The sequence below is a fragment of the Oncorhynchus mykiss genome, chromosome 30, assembly GCF_013265735.2.
Source record: "Oncorhynchus mykiss isolate Arlee chromosome 30, USDA_OmykA_1.1, whole genome shotgun sequence".
Lineage (NCBI taxonomy): Eukaryota > Metazoa > Chordata > Actinopteri > Salmoniformes > Salmonidae > Oncorhynchus > Oncorhynchus mykiss.
In genome coordinates this window covers 19477176-19503424 of record NC_050570.1, presented here as the reverse complement: position 1 = coordinate 19503424, position 26249 = coordinate 19477176, and the positions used below count along the sequence as shown (strand labels likewise).

At 42.9% G+C, this 26249-nt stretch overlaps 1 protein-coding gene across 3 annotated transcripts in view; it reads right to left on the bottom strand.

The window, feature by feature from the left end:
• LOC110521493 (neurogenic locus notch homolog protein 2) overlaps window positions 1–25998 on the bottom strand; it is a 56377-nt gene extending 30379 nt beyond the window's left edge. For all 3 annotated transcript variants that reach the window (XM_021599078.2, XM_021599079.2, XM_021599080.2), the window contains exons 1-2: window positions 25458–25998; window positions 14261–14342 (exon numbers count right to left, since the gene is read on the bottom strand). In XM_021599078.2, the coding sequence (XP_021454753.2) occupies window positions 14261–14342; window positions 25458–25530 (155 nt within the window). In that variant the 5' untranslated portion in view covers window positions 25531–25998. The remainder of the gene's footprint in view (window positions 1–14260; window positions 14343–25457) is intronic.
• Between the last annotated feature and the right edge of the window lie 251 nt (window positions 25999–26249).

Here is a 26249-nt window from a genome sequence, read left to right as displayed (position 1 = left end):
ACAATAAAAGTTGTCTCATCAATCCATCACAGACAGGACATTACACTATAAACACTATAAAGAGGAACAGGAGCAGCAATAGTGGACAACAGTACAAATCAGTCATAGCGTAAGAATCTTACAGCGAGCTCCAAATGTATTGGGACAGTGACACACTTGTTGTTGTTTTGACTCTGTACTCCAGCACTTAGTCATTGTATCATTTCAAATCTTATGAGGTTAAAGTACAGACTGTCAGCTTTAATTTGAGGATATAACCATCCATATTGGGTGAATCGTTTAGAAATTGTCCCCACATTTTAGGTTACCAAAAGTATTGGGACAAATTCACTGATACGTGTATTAAAGTAGTCAAAAGTTTAGTATTTGGTCCCATAGTCATAGCACACAACGATTACATCAAGCGTGTGACTCTGCAAACTTGTTGGATGCATTTGTCATTTGTTTTGGTGTTTTGGATTATTTTGTGCGGGGTAAAGGTTGACAGCAAGGTCAAGTTCTCAAAATTTTTAAAAGCAGAAGGATGCGACGAGGTGGTGTTAGATGGAAGTGGCAATTTACCACAGGTGGACTCCAATGAAGTTGTAGAAACATCAAGGACGATCGATGGAAACAGGACGCACCGGAGCTCAATTTTGAGTCTCAGCAAAATGCGGGGGGGGCTATGTTCAAAAAGTGCTGTAATTTCTAAACGGTACCCTAAAATTAAAGCTGACAGTCTGCACTTTAGCCTCAGTCATTGTATCATTTCAAATCCAACGTGCTTGAGTACAGAGCCAAAACAACAATAAAATTGTCACTGTCCCAATACTTCTGGAGCTCATTAAGTCAGAGAGGGTATGTGGGATAATGTAATGAATACAGGGAAAATACTACACTGAACAAAAATAAAGGCAACATGCAACAATTTCAAAGACTGAGGTACAGTTAACTTAAGGAAATCAGTCTACTGAAATAAATTCCTTAGGCCCTAATCTATGGATTTCACATGACTGGGAATACAGAGTTGATCATGCTGTTGATTGTGGCCTGTGGAACGTTGTCCCACTCCTCTTCAATGGCTGTGCAAAGTTGCTGGATATTGGCGGGAACAGGAACACGCTGTCGTACACATCGATCCAGTGCATCCCAAACATGCTCAATGGGTATCAGGTGAATATACAGGCCAATATACATATCGGGTGAATATACAGGCCATGGAAGAACTGGGACATTTTCAGCTTCCAGGAATTGTGTACAGATCCTTGAGACATTGGTCCATGCATCATCATGCTGAAACATGAGACAGCGGCGGCAAAGGAATGGGACAACAATGGGCCTCAGGATCTCGTCATAGTATTTCTGTGCATTCAAATTGCCATAGATAAAATGCAATTGTGTTTGTTTTCCATATCTAATGCCCGCCCATACCATAACCCCACCATCTGCCCGGTACAGTTGAAACCGGGATTCATCCGTGAAGAGCACATTTCTCCAGCATGCCAGCATTTGTGAGCAAGAAGCCGGATGGAGGTCCTGGGCTGGCGTGGTTACACGTGGTCTGTGTTTGTAAGGCACGTTGGAAATACTGCCAAATTCTAAATCGATATTGGAGGTGGCTTATGGTAGAGAACTGAACATTCAATTCTCTGGCAACAGTTCTCGTTGACATTCCTGCAGTCAGCATGACAACTGCACAATCCCTCAAAACTTGAGACATTTGTGGCATGTTGTTGTGTGACAAAACATTTGAGTGGCCTTTTGTTGTCCCCCAGCACAAGGTGCACCTGAGAGAAATACATTTTTTGTACATATGGAACATTTCTGTGATTTTTTATTTCAGCTCATGAAACATGGGACCAACACTTTACATGTTGCGTTTATATTTTTGTTCAGAATAGTTGGACTATTCATGTTCATGTCACTGGAGCTACTGTAAATCATTTGAATAGAGCTGAGCAGCAGAAAGGGTGACAGCAAGGTAAAGTTTTTTTTTTTTTTAATGCAGAAGGATGCAACGATGTGGTGTTAAACGGAAGTTGGCCAAGTGGCAAAAACAAAAAACAAGAACAATCTTATGTGAAGTTGCACAAATACTTGTAAACATAAAAACAAGGACATAAGGCCAGCTCACCATCACTAGATAGTCACAAGACATAGAGAAAAGAACAGAAAAAGAAATGCCCTATGTAAAGTGATTTAACGACATGACTAACAGCAGAATGGAAATTACAATATTGCACAAAAGGACAAATGAAAACCCCCACTCTGCCCCATACTTTCACTGTTTCTTCACATGTCCCTCTCAGTTTGACATTGTCATTTTGTACTGTAGTCAGCTCGAAGTCTGTGTATATTGTATTTTGTATTGTCTATTTTCTTAAGTTCTGTCTACTGGTTGTGGTCACAGACCGATCGAGGTTGAAGCATGATCAGTGGTCACGCTGCTCTAGACAGACACGGTCTCAGGGCTCTAATGCTTCTCAGCACACCGGAGTGTGTGTCTGGCACACTGCCAATACACTATCAAGAGACTCTCAGCCATAGAGTAAACTGCTGACTATCAGATATAGGTCTTCACACCTGCCTCCCCAGAGGGGCTCAGCGTAGGCGGATGGTGACATCTTAATTGGGGAGGACAGGCTCATAGTAATGGCTGGAACTGAATAAATTCCATTCCCTGACACACGTCCTCCCTCCCTCCCTCCCTCCCACACACACACTTAATTTTCTCAAAAAGGAATACATTTTTATTTCACAGATCATTGAATGACAAACGGGAATAATTTGTATCTTTTGAAATGGAGATGGGAATCATTTTTAAATGTAGTCTCACATGTACTATAAATATTCTGCACTACACCCAAACACAGCTTGAAAATATTAGGTTGAGAGAGCATGGGAAACTCTGGCTGTCATGATTCATGACAGTGAGAATTCCAGAGTAGATCGATTGAAAGTGTATAAGTGTAACCCTAATATTTATCACATCATCCCAGGCTTCAGAGGATTCACATACCCGTTTTATTTAACATGCTTGTTTCACACACACACAAACAACCTTAAAAAAACAGATCTTCAAAGATCTGTAACACAGACCTCCTCACCTCTCTCCGATTGGACATGCTCCACAGGCATGACTAGGCTACTTCCCTATAATACCATCTCATCCCTCCATCCCTCCTCTCCGTCTCAGCACTCCTCTCCTCGTCTTTGGTTACACTATGCCTTCACCCCACCCAAAAACACACACAACTAAGCACAGCCTGTCAATGATATCACAACAATATGTGCTACCCTGGGAATTTACACTCCCCTCTACTCTACTCCAAGGCAACCTCTCAACCCTCTGAAAGAATGATGACATGGCCCCTGACATAGATCACATTAGCAGCCTGTCAAATAAAGCTGACCATGTCCATGTAGGTAATCGTTTTATATTTCAGAAGACCTATAATGTATGAGTAAAGGGGAACATGATATTTAACAAAAAAATACAATCTCTTGAATTCAACTGTGTTGAAAGAAAAAAATGACATAAGTTTGATTTCATTTAATTGGGTTTATCATTTCTGTATCATTTCTATTTCTGTTGACATGAAGAAATGTCTTGTCCTTCAGCTTGTTATGCTCTATTTAATATAATATTGCCCCTAACCAAAATCACCCTACAGCTAAAGAACAAGGCTGTGAAAGACACACAGCATTATTATTCCCAGGGCGGTTCTAGGTGAAAACAGGAGGACCTAATATGACTTATAAGACAAACCATGTTGGCCTGTGTAGTCTGTTTGCTACAATGTGCTGAAGCATGTTGAAAGAAACTAATAAAACACATTAACACAAAAAGAAATTGGACAAAGCAGTGCACAAGGCCCTACAGTCAAATACAGTCCATACGGCTCCTCACCACCCAGTAGTCACCACCCAGTAGTCAGCTCTACACTCAGGAAGAACTCAGTGGCTCTGCAGCCAAACTCATCTATAGGATTCTTTGTTATCCTCCATGTGGGATTTTTCATTCCCTCCCTCCCGCTCAACCTTCTTCCCTGTCCTTCTCTAAGTGCAGTTTGCAACAGCTTTCCTCTCCCTCCCTTCTCGGGGTGTCAGGTTTCTACAGCTGGATCACATTAGAGAGCCCCGGTCCCGTCAATGCACCTCCTCTCCCTCGGCTCTCTGATTGCTGACCTCTCCCTGTCCTGTCAATGGGAGCGTGGGTTAGGGCTTGGGGATTGCCTCTCCAACTCTCTCATGGACCCCCGCATGCTCACTGATGCCTAAACTCCATCATTGGTACTCTACCCTGCACGTTAGAGACTACTGTCCTATGCAGTGCTTTCGGGAAGTATACAGACCCCATTACCTTTTACACATTTTGTTACGTTACAGCATATTCTAAAATGTATCAAATAAAAATCCTCATCAATTTACAAACAATACTCCACAATGACAAAGTGAAAACAGGTTAAGACATTTTTGCAAATGTATTCAACATAACTGAAATACCTTCCTTAAGTATTCAGACCCTTTGCTATGACACTCAAATTGAGCTCAGGTGCATCCTGTTCCCCTTGATCATCCTTGAGATGTTTCTAAAACTTGATTGGAGTCCACCTGTGGTAAATTCAATTGACAGTGCATGTCAGAGTAAAAACCAAGAGATCAAAGGAATTGTCAGTAGAGCTCCAATAGACAGGATTGTGTCGAGGCACAGAACTGGGGAAGGGTACCAAAACATTTCTGCAGCATTGAAGGTCATCAAGAATGCAGTGGCCTACATCATTCTTAAATGGAAGAAGTTTGGAACCACCAAGACTCTTCCTAGAATGAGTAATTGGGTCACTGACAGAGCTTCAGAGCTCCTCTGTAAAGATGGGAAAAACTTCCAGAAGGAAAACTCTCTGCAGCACTCCACCAATCAGGCCTTTATGGTAGAGTGGCCAGATGGAAGCCACTCTTCAGTAAAGCTCACTTGGAGTTTGCCAACAGGCGCCTTACAGGCTCTCAGACAATGAGAAAAAAGATTCTCTGGCCTGATGAAACCAAGATTGAACTCTTTGGCCTGAATGCCAAGCATCACATATGTAGGAAACCAGACACCATCCTTATGGGGAAGCATGGTGGTGGCAGCATCCTGCTGTGGGCATGTTTTTCAGAGGCAGTGACTGGGAGACTAGTCAGGATCGAGGGAAAGATGAACGGAGCAAAGTACTGAGAGATCTTTGACGAAAACCTGCTCCAGAGCACCCAGGACCTCAGACTGGGGTGAAGGTTCACCTTCCAACAGGACAACGACCCTAAGCACACCAAGACAATGCAGCAGTGGCTTCAGAACAAGTCTCTGAATGTCCTTGAGTGGCCCAGCCAGAGCCCGGAATTGAACCTGATCGAACATCTCTGGAGAGACCTGAAAATAGCTGTGCAGCAACTCTCACCATCCAACCTGAGGGAGCTTGAGAGGATCTGCAGAGAAGAATGGGAGAAACTCCCCAAATACAGGTGTGCCAAGCTTGTAGCGTCATACCCAAGAAGACTTGAGGCTGTAATCTCTGCCAAAGGTGCTTCAACAAAGTACTGAGTAAAGGGTCTGAAAACCTATGTAAAATGTGATATTTGTTTTTTAAAAGCCTGTTTTTGCTTTATCATTATGGGTTATTGTGTGTAGATTGATGAGGGAAAAAAACAATTTAATCCATTTAGAATATGCTGTTACATAACAAAATGTGGAAAAAGTAAAGCGGTCCGAAAACTATCCGAATGCACTGTACATAGTCATTGACCACTGGTCAATTTAATAATGTTTACATCCGGTTTTACCCACTTGATATGCATGTACTGTATTCTAGTCATGGACATCCTATAGAACTACTGCTGTACACACCTTTTCTATTCATATACTGTCCATATATTCTGATGTCTAATTTCTTGCTCTTTTGATTATTTTTTTACTGTCATTGTATTGCTAGAAATTGCAGCACTGTGAGAGCTAGAAACAGAAGCATTTCGCTGCACCAGTGATAACATCTGCAAATCTGTGACCAATAAAATTTGATTGGATGTAGGGCTGACCCCATTTAGTCGACTGGTTAATTGTTTTGTCGATAGGCTGTTGGTCGATAGAGATTTTTTTAGTTGAGCAGTGGCAAATATATCAACAAAACAATTATGGCACACGAGACACCTGTCTGATTCACACATTTACAATGTTTGTTTGGTTACGGTACTTTCTGTTAATTGCATTCAATATATTATTGTTACAGTCTTATTGTTGTCATTGTAGGAGTGGACATGTTTGCAGAGCGCACAACCTAGGCTACACTTATTTAATTCCTTTTAAGAGTTGTCAATTTATTAATTGTCTTTTGTTTGGAGCGCTACTGTCAATCTTGAGTAACATGCTGACCACACCGCTCCCATTATGTAAAATAAATGTAGACATACACTACCGGTCAAAACTTTTAGAACGCCTACTCATTCAAGGGTTTTCCTTTTTTTTTTTACATTGTAGAATAATTGTGAAGACATCAAAACTATGACATAACACATGGAATCATATAGTAACCAAAAAAAGTGTTAAAATCAAAATATGTTATATTTGAGATTATTCAAAGTAGCCAAAATTGACGACAGCTTTGCAAACTCTTGGCATTATGTCAACCAGTTTCATGAGGTCACCTGGAATGCATTTAAATGAACAGGTGTGCCTTCTTAAAAGTTCATTTGTGGAATTTATTTCCTTCTTAATGCTTTTGAGCTAATCAGTTGTGTTGTGACAAGGTAGGGGTGGTATACAGAAGATAGCCCTATTTGGTAAAGACCAAGTCCATATTATGGCAAAAACAGCTCAAATAAGCAGAGAGAAATGGCAGTCCATCATTACTTTAAGACATGAAGGTCAGTCAATCCATAAAGTTTCACAAACTTTTAAAGTTTCTTCAAGTGCAGTCGCAAAAAACATCAAGCACTATGATGAACCTGGATCTCATGAGGACCGCCACAGGAATGGAAGACCCAGAGTTCTCTAAGTTACCAGACTCAGAAATTGCAGCCCAAATAAATGCTTCAGAGTTCAAGTAACAGACACATCTCAACATCAACTGTTCAGAGGAGACTGTGAATCATGCTTACATGGTCAAATTGCTGCCACGAAACCACTACTAAAAGGACACCAATAAGAAGAGGAGACTTGATTGGGCCAAGAAACAAAAGCAATGGACATTAGACCGGTGGAAATTTGTCCTTTGATCTGGAATCCAAATTTGAGATTTTTGGTTCCAACCACCGACACGGTGTGGGTGAACGGAGGAACTCCGCATGCGATTTCCCACCGTAAAGCATGGAGGGGGTGGTGTGATGGGTTGGGGGTGCTTTGCTGGTGATATGGTCTGTAATTTATTTAGAATTCAAGGCACACTTAACCAGCATGGCTACCACAGCATTCTGCAGTGATACTAAACCCAAGCCAGATGGGATGCCGTGAGATTATAATTTGTTTTTCAACAGGACAATTACCCAACACACCTCCAGGCTGTGTAAGGGCTATTTTACCAAGAAGGAGAATGATGGTGTGCTGCATCAGATGACCTGGCCTCCACAATCCCCCGACATCAACCAAATTGAGATGGTTTGGGATGAGTTGGACCGCAGAGTGAAGGAAAAGCAGCCAACAAGTGCTCAGCATATGTGAGAACTCCTTCAAGACTGTTGGAAAAGCATTCCAGGTGAAGCTGGTTGAGAGAATGCCAAGAGTGTGCAAAGCTGTCATCAAGGCAATGGGTGGCTATTTGAAGAATCTCAAATATAAAATACATTTGGATTTGTGGTCTCTACATGATTCCAGGTGTTTTTTCACAGTTTTGATGTCCTCAATGTAGAAAATAGTTTTTTTTTTTTAAAGAAAAGAAAAAACCTTGAACACCTTAGGTGTTCTAGAACTTTTGACCGGTAGTGTCCATGTTATTCAAGCATTTCATCCAAACTGCTCACGCGCGACTGCATACCCTGGGGTTCTAAAATAAATAAATGTTTACACTTGATGTGCTGCAAGTCCACACTCCCATCTCTTCATTGGTTTTTAGGAACATATACCCACATGGGTGATAGAAAACTGTACTGAGGTCCACACTCCAGTCCAGCTAGTGGTGGTAATGCACCTTAAAGTTGGTTGCCAACCGCCAGAAGATGACTGAAGGAGGAGAGATTACTAGAAACTAACTAGGAAGTGCTGTTTTTCCTGAAAGCTCTCTGTTCCATTGCCTGCCTTCGCTCCATTTAAAGGGATATCAACCAGATTCCTTTTCCTATGGCTTCCCCATGGTGTGAACAGTCTTTAGACATAGTTTCAGGCTTTTATTTTGAAAAATGAGCGAGAAAGATCACATTGCGTCAGTGGATGGCTGGGTGCCAGCAGCGTTTTGCATGCGGAACAGCTTGGAGGAGACATTTCTCTCTCCTATTGAAGAAGCTAGTCCCGGTAGAAATATTATCGATTATATATTTTAAAAACAACCTGAGGATTGATTATAAAAAACATTTGACATGTTTCTATGAACTTTACGGATACTATTTGGCATTTTCGTCTGCGATGTCGTGACCGCTCGAGCTGGGGATTTCTGAACATAACGCGCCAAATCAAATGGAGGTATTTTTGGATATTAAATAAATCTTTATGGAACAAAATGAAAAAGTCTCGTGAGTGCAAACATCTGAAGATCATCAAAGGTAAGCGATTTAATTTATTGCTTTTCTGACTTTCGTGACCTATCTACTTGGCTGCTAGCGGTTTGTAATATTTTGTCTACTGAGAGAGATGTCCTTACATAAACGCTTGGTATGCTTTCGCCGAAAAGCTTTATTGAAATCTGACACGCCAGGTGGATTGACAACAAGCTAAACTGTGTTTTGCTATATTGCATTTGTGATTTCATGAAAATGTAATATTTTTAGTAATTTAATTTGAATTTGGCGCTCTGCAATTCAGCGGATGTTGACGAAAATGATCCCGCTAACGGGATGGGTGCATCAAGAAGTTAAATAGTTGATACAATGTTTCAAGTTTGTTGCAGACAGGCCATGTGTAACCAATGTGATTTATAGGATATTTATTTTTAAAATCAGGATATTTTCTACCTGCAGGTTGCAATGTTTTTATTTGTTGGCTTTATGTAGGCTAATTTTACATTGTTGGAAATGGCAATGGAAGTTACTTTTTAGGTTTGTATAATTTTAATTTAGATCTGGATAGAATTTTGATTAACCACATGCCAATGATATTTAGATATGAAGAAGTTATAAATTAAATGAAACTGTTTCACGAAAATGTGCATATGAAAACCATAACTGGCACGCAGATGGGTAGAAATGGTAGGATAAATTGGCATTCCACATGAGAAAGGTTGCCGACAACCAGCAATTTTAGGAGAGTGATGGCAGAATCTGAAAGCCAACAGGAGCAGGAGGAGAATAGTTGGGCCAGGTTTTTTTCTTCTGGTTATCTAGATCTCTGGCACCCTTTTGAGGCATGTCTTATTTATCAACAAGTAAGCTTAAAGCATCAGACAAGCTCAATGCATATCATTGATTTTATTAAAACACATAGGGTGTGTCTATTTATAGAAAAATAAACGTTTAAAATTTCGACCAATAGATTGTTTTTAGTCAAGGACAGCCCTATCTCCTCCTCTCCCTCCGGCCATCACACATAGACCAGGCTGCATAAACAAGGTGCTCCTGCTCACATTTCACACTTGCCACATTCGCTTTGGCTGGTTGGACTGGAGGTGGTCTCACTTGTGCAAGTATGTAATATAGTGCTCTATATTCTACAGTAGAAAGTTTCAATTCAAAACCAAAAATAATGTTGTAGGTGGAGAAGATTTTGAGATGTGTGTCTTATGAGATCTAGGCTATATGACACAGTATAATAGGAAAAGTCTTCCTTGGTTTCTTTACAATAAAGCAATTTCTCTCCTTTTTGCTCAATACCTTCTATGCTCTTTACTCAGAGGAAATGTTAGTAGTATTTTTGGAAGCAAACACTTTCATAAAGAGAAGAAAGGCTGCAAAAACAAGAGATGGGGGGGGTGCGAAGTTGCGAACAGCAAGAAATGAAGAGAAAATGTGTGGCTTGTAGAGAGATGAGGGAGAAGGAATGAAAGGCAGGAGAGGGTAGAAAAAGAGACTGTCGGAGAGTGGAGACTGACTTTGGCTGTGGTAACATAGCACACTATATTTAAAAGAATACTCCAAAGTAATCCAGATCTGACAGATGGAATAAGGAATCCATTTTGATTCTGTATGCGCCATCTGCTTTCCTCTGTTGTGTGGTGTCAATTAGTTATGAATCTCTAGGAGGCCTGAGGACTTCAATGAAAGATGTTGGCATGTAACCACTGGGCATTTGAACTTCACAGGGTTAGCCTACTTTGTTGTCATTATCACCACAGCTCGTCACTGCAGTGTCTTGTGGGTTTAGAATCTGGTTGTTACATTCCCCACTATTCTGTAGGGCTTCCTCCCTTTCAGATTGAGTGGGTGTAGGGGTGAAACACACAAAAAGGGACAGTCCCTCTTGGCCAGCAGGCCATGTTGACCCTATCTAGTGAGTTGACAATGATGAATGGTCTCGTCTCCACCCCGTCAAGACCCCTGCCATAGACCATACACACAGGCCTAGTCATACCCCACTCGAACATCCACCAACACCCCCAACGGCAGACCCCTTTCTTAGCCCTCTGTTCCAGCCACACTTCAGCTCTTTCCCTGCCCCACTGTCCCAGGGCCAGGCCAGCCACTATCTTGTCTCAAGGTGCCCCTGGGCCTGTCTTTAGTCTCTTATCTGTGTGGTTTCATTCTGTCAGTACATCTCATTGAGCTGTGGTGGGCAAGTGGACTGGGTGGAAAATCAACACCCTGGGTTTGTTTCTTCAAAATCACAGGGTTTTGTTAACTCAGGTTTTGGTCATGGGTTTGCCTGGCCACTCAGTGTGTGTTATGAGCTACTGTGGTTGTGTGTGCTGGTCTGCTGGAGTAGAGGAGACGGAGTGGTTACAGTGAAAGGAGTGAGGGAGAGATTAAGCTAACGCAGTGCTTCTCCACTCAGCTTTCCCTCCTCCCTTGTGCTGGAGTTTCTGGTTCTCTCCTGTTTCACCTGAGGCTATGGGAGGCTCAATGGGGATAGGAAATCACATTATGGCTCTCTGTAGGGCAAGCTCATGATGAAAGAGAACTGACATATAGACATGAGTAGAAAGGGGGTGAGGTTAAGTCAGTGGGGCAAAGGCAAGGGGTAACAGAGGATTTGAGGGTCTGAGAGACTAAAAGTAGGGTGGAGGGTTTAAATGAAGAGAAAGAGATGGTGGAAATAATGAAAAGGGGGATAAAGTGAGGGAGAGAGAGCAAGAGAGAGAGCGAAGGATTAAGACGCCAGGTGAGATGTGTCCAGAGGCATTTAGCTCGGCGGAATGAGGGATGATTGATAGAGTGATGCGGAAGGAGCAGTGACAGGTCATTTCTGTCCCTCTCCTTTCTCCTCCCCTCCCACACCTCTCATCAGTGACAAGTCACCTCTGAGATACTCTCCTCAAATTACTGCTAAAGAGGCATCCTCCTTTCTTTACTCCCTCTTTTTTCCTCTCTCTGCCCCAAGCTAAATTCTCTCTGTCAGATCAAACCAACTACTACACACCAAACTCTCTCTCCCCTTCTCTGTTCAGTCAAGAGAGAGAAAATTAATCAGTTTGCACCATGGCACTGCAGTAGACAAAGGGATCTTGTTCAGGGGAAAAAAAGGTTTGGATGTCATTACTCTTGCCCTAGGGTTGCTGTGATGAGGTACTAGGCCCAACTCTAAATCTATCCTGAGCGAGAGAGAGAGAGCAAGAGAGAGATAGATAGATAGATAAATGTTTTATTGGAAACCTTTTAAGTTTACCAGTAAACTACTAGAATTTTGATAACTCAAGGATTTGATGTAATTTCTCTCAAGACATCAAGTGGCCCTTTTGTGTCCTTCAGATTATCACACGTGTCTCCCTGGCCCTCTGTGGGTTTATCACATCAAATATGTCAAATAATAAATAAAGATCAACACACTTTGCTGTGACTTACCAGTACACTTGGGCACTAACGAAAGCCCAGGCTCAACAGACAGTGACACACAAACACACAGTGGTGACACACGCCTCGTTCTCACACCCTGGCTGAAGGCTTGTAGTCCCACCGGTTCAACAGCTTAAACACACCCTGCTCTGCCAGCCAGCCTCTCCCTCCCAGACTCATAATTCTCTCATTAGGTTCAAAGTAAGCAAAAAGACAGACAGAAATGAGTGCTTGGGTGTCACCTCCACAAAAAAAGCATTACTAAGCATCAGCTGAATGTTCCCCTAATTCCTTCTCTGTATCCTCCTGTTCCCTTTGCACAAAAGCCAACAGGCAGACATCAATCTGTTTTGGAGCACATTTCAGCCTGCCTCCCTTGTCCCCCGGCAGTGTTCAGCATTGTCCTAAAGACAGAATATCAACACAACAGTAGTCTTTACAATTAACTCTGACCCCTGGGTTGCTGCACAGTCCATAATTGCACATGTCTTGAGAGGGATGGACCAGGCACTGTTTTTTCACTGCTTGCCTTAATATGTTGGAAGTCTAATAAACACAATGGGATTTTCACACAATGACTCTTTTAAGGTCAGCCAGCGGGCGGGCAGGAGGGAGAGAGAAAGACTCCTCTCTTCAAGAGGAGCAACCCTCTGCCCGATATGGGACAAAGGACTAAATTAATTCAAATAGATAATAGAGACGAGGGACAAACTCAAATGTTGAAACGTCCTTCTGGGGCAGTCAGCCAGTTACACAAGTCACTGTTAAAACCAGTGTGTGACTCAAGCGGTCTGTTCAGTGTTCTTTGTCTTGGGCTCACTTGTCCTCCTACTCGCTCTCATTACAACCACTGACTGTGAAAGCTAGGCCTAGCTTAGGTCAGTGTCTTGTTCTACACCAGAGGCACACACAATGTAGGATCCTATAAAATACATAAAGCGGAGAACGCAGACGGAATCACGGAATCTAGACATTAAAACGGAATTCAAAAACATTCAAAAATGTATTCAGCTTAGTATGAAATCAAATAATGTATTCAACTTACTACAACATGTATTACATTTGCCCAAGACATTCAAAAATGATTCAGTGATTCGTATTTCCTTCAACTTTCTGAAGAGGCAACGCACAGGAATGCCTGTGCATTGATTACTTATTTTGTTACTATGATTTTATTTAGCAAATATTTGTCTTACTTTTTAACTCTGTGTTGTTGTGGATGAGCTGGTAAGTAAGCATTTCACGGTAAAGTCTACAACTGCTGTATTCGGTCCATGTAGCCAATAAAATGTGATTATCCAGTGCCGATTTATTTAGCAAACTCTGCAATTACATGTGTGGTACAGAAACACGGCTAACCAAACAAGTCTCTTGCTGGTGCTCAGTTGAATTAAAGAGCATCTACATTTATTAGATTTTTCCCAGACCCCAAAAGCGGTCTCCTGTTGGAGTTTAAGCACTTAAAACATCCAAAGGGTGTGATTTTGAGAGCGAACCCCCCCCCCCCAAAAAAAAATGAAACCTGGAAAAACAAAAATGGATACAACAGAATTTGGAAAAAAATAAAGCAGACTTTATAGGGCCCTAATAATGGACTCCATACACCTGTAGGGAAACATATTTGCTTTATAGTTGAATTGAAAACATTGACTATAGCCTAGATGTTTTCTATTTATTTCGGAAGCAGCAAACTTTTCAGATTCCACAGGTCTGGGAACAGAAACAGAGTGTGACTCACACCCCATTACATGCAACGTGATAGGTTCATGACCCAGCTGTGTGTTTCTATAATTGATGTATAGATTGGGAGTGTCCGTTCTTTCTATGCTAAGTATAATTACAAGCACTGTCAAAAGCACTAGGCATATATCATGACAAACCGAAATAACGGCAGACATTTACAGAACATTAAAAAGCTATACCCAATCTGGATTTAGACAGTGAACCATTGCCATTGAATACAGTGGAAGAGTCTTGATTCATTTGATTAAGACCCCTTGATTAAGACCCCTTTGAAAATGTACGACTTGGGAGATCCCCCGCAATGTCTACAAAAAAACAGCTTGGAGGTGGAAGTATTCTTTGGTGGGGCTGCCAGTATTGTTATTACTCAGTGATCCTTGGGTTGGCACTGGACCCAACAACCATATGAGGGGTTTCTCCTCGGCCAAGCCAGTCTTACCTGCAGTATCCTGTCCCGTTGGTGAAGGTGGCACATGTAGCATTGTTGACACACGGCTTAACAGCATCCAGACACTGGAGAGCTGCAACAGACAGGAATACAACACATCAGTCAAGAACACACAACCTGATGACTTTAGTGATTATTTCCAATAGGCCTTGATCAATCTGTTTATTCAGAATCCTCTTGAAAACATGCATTTAAAAAAAATCCTAATATATTTTCAGTCTTATGCCAAGCACATCTTACCACTCCTGCCACCCAACCCCAGGTGATCATATTAATATAGGAAACTACAAGAGCCACATTGGCCAGCCAGTGAACATGCAGCAGACAGAGACATCAGTGAGCCTTGATAGAGACCACAATGCTCATCTACGTCAGGGTTTCCCAAACTCAGTGCTGCCCCTCCGGTTGCACCTTTTGGTCTTTTCCCTAGCACTACACAGCTGATTCAAACCAACTCTTCATCAAGCTTTGATGATTTGAATCAGCTGTGTAGTACTAGGGCAAAAAACAATATATACGTGCACCCGGGGGGGGGGGGGGCTGCTAGTCAGGCACTCAGGCTCAGCGTGACTTCCCTGTCAAAATAAAGGTTAAGAAAAATATGATTCAAAAAATAAACACTTCCTCTATTGTGTGGGGAGGATGCAACCAGAGACGGCACTCAAGTGCTCCTGATGCATACCAGGTGGTAGTTAGGCTTGGGCGGTATATCGTATAAAAAAAGCCACAGGGATGTTTTTATTAATACCGTCAAAACTATTTATTTTAAGTTTTTGTATCTACTTTATTAATGAATACCTGCAGTAATTTGTGGAGAACATTAGGAGATAAAGCAGATTGTGTACTTCATTTCACCCGTCACATACTCCACCGGATCCTTATTGTAAACTCTGGACCTTGGCACCGGATCACCGCTGCTACCGATTGGCTATTGTGGCTAACGCCACTGCCACGAAGCTAGCACCAGTTAGCCGTGAGCCAGGCGCATCTTCCGGCTAGCAAACTTTCGCCATCTGGCTTGGATTATCTGTCGACACGGCCCTCCGCCGCACCACCACGACTGGTCTGCCGACGAATACTCCATCCGCTGTGCCTTCAACCGTCCTCCGTCTGAGCAGACGCTCCTACTAGCCCCGGGCTACTAACTTTAAACACTGTGTCGCCCGCGTGATAGCGTAGTGGTGGCTTCCCTGTTCCATCTACTGCTGCCCCCTGGACACTATGATCACTTGGCTACATAGCTGATGCCTGCTGGACTGTCCATTAATCACGGTACTCCATTCTGTTTATTTAATCTGTCGGCCCCAGCCACAAACTCAGGCTCTGTGTGTAGTTAATCTGACCCACTCTACCTAGTCATCGCCATTTTACCTGCTGTTGTTGTGTTAGCTGATTAACTGTTGTTGTCTCACCTGTTGTTTTAGCAACCTCTCCCAATCAACACCTGCGATTACTTTATGCCTGGCTGTATGTCTCAAATGTCAATATGCCTTGTATACTGTTGTTCAGGTTAGTTATCATTGTTTTAGTTTACAATGGAGCCCCTAGTTCCACTCTTCATACCTCTGAAACCTCCTTTGTCCCACCTCCCACACATGCGGTGACCTCACCCATTATAACCAGCATGTCCAGAGATACAACCTCTCTTATCATCACCCAGTGCCTGGGCTTACCTCCGCTCTACCCGCACCCCACCATACCCCTGTCTGCGCATTATGCCCTGAATATATTATACCATGCCCAGAAATCTGCCCCTTTTATTCTTTGTCCTCAACGCTCTAGGCAACCAGTTTTGATAGCCTTTAGCCGCACCCTCATCCTACTCCTCCTCTGTTCCACGGGTGATTTCGGGTGATTTGGAGGTAAACACAGGCCCTGTATGTCCCCAGGCACCTTCATTTGTTGACTTCTGTGATCGAAAAAGCCTTGGTTTCATGCATGTCAACATCAGAAGCCTCCTCCCTAAGTTTGTTTTACTCACTGCTTTAGCACACTCTGCCAACCCTGATGTCCTTGCCGTGTCTGAATCCTGGCTTAGGAAGGCCACCAAAAATTCTGAGACTTCCATACCCAACTATAACATTTTCCATCAAGATAGAATTGCCAAAGGGGGAGGAGTTGCAGTCTACTGCAGAGATAGCCTGCAAAGTAATGTCATACTTTCCAGGTCCATACCCAAACAGTTCGAACTTCTAATTTTAAAAATGAATCTTTCCAGAAATAAGTCTCTCACTATTGCCGCCTGCTACCGACCCCCCTCAGCTCCCAGCTGTGCCCTGGACACCATTTGTGAATTGATCGCCCCCCATCTAGCTTCAGAGTTTGTTCTGTTAGGTGACCTAAACTGGGATATGCTTAACACCCCGGCAGTCGTACAATCTAAGCTAGATGCCCTCAATCTCACACAAATCATAAATGAACGTACCAGGTAAAACCCTAAATCTGTAAACATGGTCACCCTCATAGACATTATCCTGACCAACTGGCCCTCCAAATACACCTCCTCTGTCTTCAATCAGGATCTCAGCGATAACTGCCTCATTGCCTGTATCCGCTACGGGTCCGCGGTCAAACGACCACCCCTCATCACTGTCAATCGCTCCCTAAAACACTTCTGCGAGCAGGCCTTTCTAATCGACCTGGCCCGGGTATCCTGGAAGGATATTGACCTCATCCCGTCAGTTGAGGATGCCTGGTCATTCTTTAAAAGTAACTTCGTCACCATCTTAGATAAGCATGCTCCGTTCAAAAAAATGCAGAACTAAGAACAGATATAGCCCTTGGTTCACTCCAGACCTGACTGCCCTCGACCAGCACAGAAACATCCTGTGGCGGACTGCAATAGCATCAAATAGTCCCCGCGATATGCAACTGTTCAGGGAAGTCAGGACCCAATACACGCAGTCAGTCAGGAAAGCAAAGGCCAGCTTTTTCAGCTTTTTTCCTGTAGCTCTAACAGGAACCTCGGCCAACAGCTCCCCCCCCTCCCCGCAGCTACCTCCCCAGCTTCTCCTTTACCCAAATCCAGTTAGCAGATGTTCTGAAAGAGCTGCAAAACCTGGACCCATACAAATCAGCTGGGTTTGACAATCTGGACCCTCTATTTCAGAAACTATCCGACGCCATTGTCGCAACCCCTATTACCAGCCTGTTCATCCGATCTTTCGTATCGTCTGAGATCCCCAAGGATTGGAAAGCTGCCGCGGTCATCCCGCTCTTCAAAGGGGGAGACACCCTGGACCCAAACTGCTACAGACCTATATCCATCCTGCTATCTAAGGTCTTCGAAAACCTAGTCAACAAACAGATCACTGACCATCGCGAATCCCACCGTACCTTTTCCCGCTGTGCAATCTGGTTTCCGAGCCGGTCACGGGTGCACCTCAGCCACGCTCAAGGTACTAAACGATATCATAACCGCCATCGATAAAAGACAGTACTGTGCAGCAGTCTTCATCGACCTGGCCAAGGCTTTTTTTCTCTGTTAATCATCATATTCTTATCGGCAGACTCAGTAGCCTCGGTTTTTCTAATGACTGCCTCGCCTGGTTCAACAACTACTTTGCAGACAGAGTTCAGTGTGTCAAATCGGAGGGCATGTTGTCTGGTCCTCTGGCAATCTCTATGGGGGTGCCACAGGGTTCAATTCTTGGGCCGACTCTTTTCTCTGTATATAACAATGTTGGACTTTCTGCGGGCGATTCCCTGATCCACCTCTACGCAGACAATACCATTCTGTATACTTCTGGCCCGTCCTTGGACACTGTGCTATCTAACCTCCAAACGAGCTTCAATGCCATACAACACTCCTTCCGCTGCCTCCAACTGCTCTTAAACACCAGTAAAAACCAAATGCATGCTTTTCAACCATTCGCTGCCTGCACCCGCACGACCAACTAGCATCACCACCCTGGATGGTTCCAACCTAGAATATGTGGACATCTATAGGTACCCAGGTGTCTGGCTAGACTGTAAACTCTCCTTCCAGACTCATATCAAACATCTCCAATCTAAAATCAAATCTAGAATCGGCTTCCTATTCGCAACAAAGCCTCCTTCACTCACGCTGCCAAACTTACCCTAGTAAATCTGACTATCCTACCGATCCTCGACTTCGGCGATGTCATCTACAAAATAGCTTCCATTACTCTACTCAGCAAACTCGATGCAGTTTATCACAGTGCCATCAGTTTTGTTACTAAAGCACCTTATACCACCCACCACTGCGACCTGTATGCTCTAGTTGGCTGGCCCTCGCTACATATTCGTTGCCAGACCCACCCGTAGCACGCGCTCCAGCAGGTGTATCTCACTGATCATCCCTAAAGCCAACACCTCATTTGGCCGCCTTTCCTTCCAGTTCTCTGCTGCCTGTGACTGGAACGAATTGCAAATATTGCTGAAGTTGGAGACTTTTATCTCCCTCACCAACTTTAAACATCTGCTATCTGAGCAGCTAACCGATCGCTGCAGCTGTACATAGTCCATCGGTAAATAGCCCACCCAACTCACCTACCTCATCCCCATCGGTAAATAGCCCACCCAATTCACATACCTCATCCCCATACTGTTTTTATTTATTTACTTCTCTGATCTTTTGCACACCAGTATCTCTACCTGCACATGACCGTCTGATCATTTATCACTCCAGTGTTACTCTGCTAAATTGTCATTATTCGCCTACCTCCTCATACCTTTTGCACACAATATAGATACTCTTTTTTTCTACTGTATTATTGACTTGTTTACTTCATGTGTAACTCTGTTATCTGTTCACACTGCTATGCTTTATCTTGGCCAGGTCGCAGTTGTAAATTAGAACTTGTTCTCAACTAGCCTACCTGGTTAAAAAAGGTGAAATAAAAATAAATAAAAAAATTCACTACTAAATGTTTGCAATCTTATAATGGCTTTCTGCCAGAAGTCAAAGAGCTCTGGATGAGTTGCCTGGAAAGCTAAAAATTTTTTTCTTGTGATTCCTACTAGCGTTATCTCCCCCTCCTCCGTTCTTCTCCCCTCTGTTCCATGTACACATGCTGCTATTCCTTCAGAAAAGCATGCATCACAACTTGTTCATTTGTACAATTTCTCATTCACTTTCACTTGTAAAATGTCCACACTCACTAAAAATAACATTCGGTAGCTACTAGCTATGCTTGTACAACTTTATGAGCTGGATTTGCACGGCTTTGCAATTAGTTTGTTAGTTGACTTTGTGATTTCGCTATTAGTTTGTGCACATTTTGTTAGCATTACGGTAAGAAACGTTCAATGGGCTTCCAATATATATATGAATAACAGGAAGGAAAATAACATGTGTTTGTGAAAATCATTAGCTCCTAGAATGGTGTGTGTGTGGGGGCGGGGGGGTAAACTAAGGCCCATTCAATCCAGCCTGTTTTAAGAACAAAATAAATGTTCTCTTTTTTCCATTGATGTTTGATTTAACTTAGTCTGAATCTTAGCCTGGGGTTCACTGTCATAATCAACCAGGGGGGGCCCCAGCACCGAGTTTGGGAAACCCAAAACACAGCGCTCTTTCCTGGAAGAAAGGGCAGGTCAAATGACTTCACAGCAACGCCAATCCTCACATGACAGCCACATCATCAATGCACAGGAAGTGTGCTCAGCATTAACACTACTTCCTGTGACAAGACCGTCGCATATTGTATGCACCACTCTGAAAGGAAGAAGTACATGAACACACACACACACACATCTGGAGTAACTTTGACTGTAAAGGACAAGCCTAGTCATTTCAACAACCGAGTGCTGGTTGGAATCAGACTCCAAGGTTCAAGAATCACAGATATAAACTCAGTCAATCATAGCGGATATTGGTTAAAATCAAATTTAGGAACAATGGTTTTAAACACAACCACACTACAATTTAGAGCAACAGAATGAGCCTGGAAGACCTGAGGCAAGACACATCTCATAAGGCCAGTAAATATCAGCTGACATATCACACCATATACTGCTGTGCTGCATACAGCTAGGCTGTGATATCATGTGTGACTTTGCATGATGACTGACCACAAACATAATACCCCCCATTACTCATGCTGCGAGACAGTAAGACATCATAGATCATACGGAGGTCACTCCCTGTCTGGATCCTTCACTTTCATCTCCATATCATTCAAGGCTAACTTGTGATATGCGGTTAATGCACATAGCTTAGCCTTTTGGCATAAATAGGCTATGCATTGATTATTAATGAGATATTTGCATGAAAATGCATGTCAAGAAAATATATACAGTACTTAGGCCTAAAATGTATTTTGAAGCTCTAGAAGCAGACATACTTTTCCTATGCCGTCTCATTGGTGGTCACTGTGGTTAAAAAGAGGTGCCAAAAATATGCACATGATTGAACAGTGAAGTTTGCATCTGGGGTTTCACTCTCTCTCTACTGACATTGGCTCATTAAATAGGAAATACTTCAGAAAAAAAACTGCTCCAGCCAGACACAATTTAACTTTTTAGACACGAAGGAGAGAAATAGACAGAAAGCAGGAGGAAGCAAAATATACAGGGGTAAATAAAGACAGTAGACAATGAGCAACTGAGTATAAGGATATCCAAATCGTATAAGGAGGAGTGCTAAAAAGAGCAACAGGGAGAGAAAGGGTGAGAAGGAGATAGTGAGAGAGTGAGCGAGTAAGCAGAGGAGAAATCTCTTTCCCCTGACTGGTTTGACGAGCTCCAGTCCACATACACGCACGCTGTCACAACGCCAGGCGTAATGATCTCACAGGATTTGGGACAGGCTAACACTAATTACTCAATTTCCATTCTGAAGCAGGCCACCAGCCCAGGCTCTGGCTCTGGGAGAGGGTGGGGGGAGAGGCTGGGGTGGGAGGGAGGAGAGGATCCCCCCATCGCAGCTCAGCCCCACCGCTCACACACAGACCCAACAAGCAAACAAACAATACCACCACGTGTCACAGACCCCGCTGACAAATAACTTTTACCAGCCATTTGTAACTACAACTGACATTCTTTCTTCTCCCTAATGGAGGCTCTCCTATTCTATCAGTGAAAGCTGGTTTAGGGGAATTTTCTTGGGATTGTAGACATGATAAGAACCCGGCGGCTAAGGAAAACAGGGAAATTGGGGATGGTTGAAGAGGAAGGGGAAATGGTATTTAACACACAGATGAGATGACTAAAACATACTCATCGTCCTTCAGGCCAGGCTAGTAGGCCAGACACACACGTGTAGTGGCGTGAGCAGGAGCATGTGTGACTGCGGTCAGACAAGACTGTGTGGGCTAGACAATGGAATCCCCACATTCGTAGAAATGGAAGTGAATCTCTCGCTCGCTCTCTTTCCCTCTCTCTTGTTTGGTCTCTGTGGATGTTTGTTGTTCTCTATCAATTTTAAGAACATATCAAGGACATACAAACAAAGAGTATGTCTAGTCAGGGTCATGGGCCTTGGCATTTGGCTGTACAGCTGGCTGGCACACGTTGGTTCCTCCCTCAACACGCACCACTGCTTTGTCACTGAAACCACTACAAAACCCTGGGGAGGGGAGGCTCTGTTAGTTGAGTCTGATTGCGGAGAGGGAATGAGTGACGGACTGACAAAGAGTGCACAAGAATGGGCGTCCCCAAGCACAGGCTCTAGTCCCATATTGAAGAGGACAGGAAGTTGTTCGCACCAACTGAGGAAGTAACCCAGTTTCCTGGAATTGCTATAGCCCATATCCGTTGGCAAAACAAATCAAATTTTATTGGTCACATACACATGGTTAGCAGATGTTATTGTGAGTGTAGCGAAACGCATGTTCTTCTAGTTCCGACAGTGCAGCCATATCTAACAGACGACAAGCAAACAGTTGCCATGGCAGGGCTCCAGACTAACATTTTCCCCTGATGGCACTAAGTTTTTCAGTACGTGGCACCAGCCCATGATTTGGTTGCACCAATTTTTTTCCACAGCGTCACAAAATAGAACAAATGAGTATCATCTTATAACATAATTCGCAGTGATTTGTTAAAAAGCACAAATAGTCTACTGAGATGGTATTCAAGAAATAAGTTGTTTCATCTTTTCATGTTGTGATTCTAAATATTCTCATGTGCAACCAATCCAGTGATTGTCATGCATGTTGGGTTGACAATTAAGCTATTGTTGTTATATTTTATTGTTAAAAAGTGTTGCAGGGGTCTCCTGAGTGGCACAGCGGTCAAAGATACTGCATCGCAGTGCTTGAGGCATCACTACAGACCCGGGTTCAATCCCAGGCTGTGTCACAGCTGGCCGTGACCGGGAGACCCATAAGGCGGCGCACAATTAGCCCAGCGTCGTCCGGGTTAAGGAGGGTTTGGCCGGCCGGGATGTCCTTGTCCCATCACGCTCTATCAATTCCTTGTGGCGGGCCCGCACCTGCAAGCTGACTTCGGTTGCCAGTTGTATGGTGTTTCCTCCAACACATTGGTGCAGCTGGCTTCTGGGTTAAGCGAGCAGTGTGTCAAAGAAGCAGTGTGACACATGGCTCTTGACCTTCGCCTCCCGAGTCCTTACGGGAGTTTCAGCGATGGGACAAGAATGTAACTTTAAGTTGGACAAAATTGGGGAAAGAAAAGGTTAAAAGTACAAAAAAATAAGTTAAATAAATAAATAAATAAATAAATATTGGGTTGCAGAACCTTACGTTTAAAAAAAAAAAATCAATATAGAAACTTCCCTGGTCTTTATGTGCACTAATATCATAGGCTAATATATTTGGGGCTAAAGCTTACCGTATGCTTCCAAATTGAAACAGTTTGCGCATATATATATATATATATATATTATGCCAAAATTGTGTGATATTTTGGTTAATTTTTGTCTTTGGCAGTTGTTTTTCAGCAGTTTGTGCACACAAAAAAACATATTGAGGCAAGTCGAAGTTCGGTAACTGAAGTCTACGCCCCTTCGTCGGTGATTGGTCAACAGTACTACTCCTAGTTGACTTAGCATGCACAGAAACTAAGCTAAACGACTTTGCCCGAGGGTTACTTATGTCTGTGGCCCACAAAAACAGCAGCATCAACAACAAGCTGGGTTTGTACTTGGACTAGTATGTCACATACAGCGAAGGAAGGTGACGTTACAAATTGCCCCGTTCCAATCGCAACAGTAAAGTCCTGATGATAACTTTGCTGTTACAATTAGGAAGAAGAATTATCACCCCTGATCTAAATCTGTGTATACAGAGGGCCATCCTCTGCAGGCAGAGTGGCCTTCACACTGCAGTGCTGGGGTGTAGTGTAGCGCCGTGGACATGGGCACCAGCGCTCTGCCCTCATGGCCCCAGGATTATTGAGCTCTGCTGGGGCAGGAATGTAGGACATCTTAATGCTCTGTTCATTTGCTAATCTGCTCAACAGTGCAGTCACAACCCTGTGTAAATCACCCCCACTCTTCACAGCAGCACCTCACATTAACCACACCAAACCCCCCTTTCCATCAGATCGCCTCCGCTCTACTCAACTAAAAACCTATCTGGAGGAGGAGAATGGGTTAGGAAGAAGAATCAACAAACATAGAACAATATTAAAATTGTCTGGAGGCAGACGGAGCTGGGATTAACTGATGCTCCGACCACTGTGCCCTCCACCGGCATTGTGGAGAGCCAGTGCTCAGCAGTTCAGTAATGCAGGCAGGTCAATAAACAGAAGCTTCTGTTCCACGTGGAGGGCGCAGCATGTCACAGATAAATCACATTTCACACCAGGCTCCAGCATGGGTCAGACTGCAGAACAAGCAATGCAGTAACAGGCACAATCACTGGGCTTTTCATTGCACAGGCATGCTGTCAGGACTGAGTAAATACATGCAGCCATGGACCCATGCAGTGGAGTCAGGCAGGCAGCACCAAGTCATGTGCCACAAAAAAAGTCAGAAGCTTCATCCTCAAGGGACATCATCTGCCTGACACAATAGGGAGGCAAAAGCCAATTTCTATGCTGTAAGAGTGGCTGGGTGAGTGAGTGAGTGTGTGTGAGAGGGAGAGAAAGCATGAGAGGGTCAGAGAGAGAGAGAAAGAGGGAGGAATGTGAAACACCAACAGGAACATTCCACCCACTTCTTCTCCTGCATGCAGCAGCTTTACGTTTTCTTGTGTTCTTTTGTGTCAGGCCTCTGTCCCAAACGTGAGAAATGATTGTCACATGCATACATGAGGTCGAGGCAGAAACATGGCTCATGTAATCACTTTTATGTTAATGTCCCTTACCTGGCTGGAATTAATGTGTTTTATTATTAACCACCATTTCTGTGCTATGACTTTGAGTCTGTAGCAGTACTTTGTTGAATTTGCGAACTATCACAAAGGAACAATAATAGTGCTGAGCAGATAGTAATAGTAACAATTTCAGTATGGTATCATTGCTATTAGCCCAATTATTCATTGTGTAACGATTAAAAGTACTGTATTAGAGTTATGATAATTGTGATTATCAATTATCATAATATGATAATTGTGATTATCATCAATATGAGTTATGTTGTCATAAAAAAATATGAGCCAAAAGTAGCCAATCAGCAATAAGCATTAAAAACACGCCCAAAACGAACAAAAAAATAACAAAAACGTCAAATCTATACTCCATCAAACTCAAATTACAAAATATATATTTATTTGTAGCTAACACAACAAAACCATTTTGAATTCCTTTCACCCTAAATATATTGGGCGAGCGCGCTGGTTAACTAACATCTGGGCAGCGCTGCGAGACATCGAGCATAGGTGTCAATAACTAAATTGTGGCAACTAAATATCATTTGTAATTAAACACCATCCACAAATCTTACTTGATAGTGTGTGTGTGTACTGTCGGTTACACTAGATTTAAGATAGACGTATACAATGTACTCTAAATAATAAACTGCCAAATAAAACAGTACATCTGTGCTGTAACTTTTTTCCATTCTTCACCTTGTCGCGAACTGCTACTGACTACTTTATTTGTTACAAAGTTACTAAACTGATGCTTAAGAGGCACGTGACAAAGTATTAACGTCTATATGTGTTACTTTGGATCCAAAAGTCGCCTAATCAGCCCCTGTTATTATGCAGAAGCTTGTGCAGATGCTTCGCCCCATGCCAGCACAGATGCTAAGTAATTAGCGAGAGCATACGATTTAGGTCATAGAAATGTATCAAAAGCAAAACTTATCTCAGTAACTTACCCAAAGAAAGACGAACACAGCAGACGACGATGACTAATACTTTGCCCGAAGAGAAAACGGGTAATTGGCCCATATTTTCTGTAAAATCCACATAGAGTCGCCAGCGCGAGGCTGAGCTCTGTCTCCAGTTAGGTGAACTAAACTTCTAAATGTGTCGTCAAGAACAATATTATTACGGAGTTAAAATAATAAAGGCCCCGTTCCCCTTGTTTCGTCCCCGTCTGTTTTTACTTTAAAATCTTCGTTTTTGTTTCTATTTTACTATAAAAGACTGTATTCCGTTTCTTCACTCCTCACCTCGTCGCTGAAGTCACTCAGAGGAAAATCTATTCATCCGCAGAAGTTACAGAGGAGGATCTATCTGAGCAGTATATATATATGAGTGTCGGCACATTTGAAAGTACACTTTGACACTCACCAAACCAACATCGCATTACAAATTGATTACTGAGATATTTTTGTGTTTGTACTTGTGGAACTGTTTTAGAATTCCACTTTTCGACTTTTATTTTTCTCTGTCGCCGCGGCGGAGGAATTTTCACATATTTTCTACTTCTCAAAGCTTCGTATGACTGAAATTTAACCCGTTCATAGATTTTTTTTCTCTCCCCACATGGGCCTAGATGTTGACGCTTTTCCGTTCAGCCTTTTAACTCCCACACTTTCCTAATTGTACTACTACAGGTTGCCCTCATTGGCAGTTTACTGGTATTTGTGACTCATGAAGGTGATCAGAATATTTCCCTTCAATAACTATACCATAGTGTTTACTGTCAATGTTGTTTTGATGAA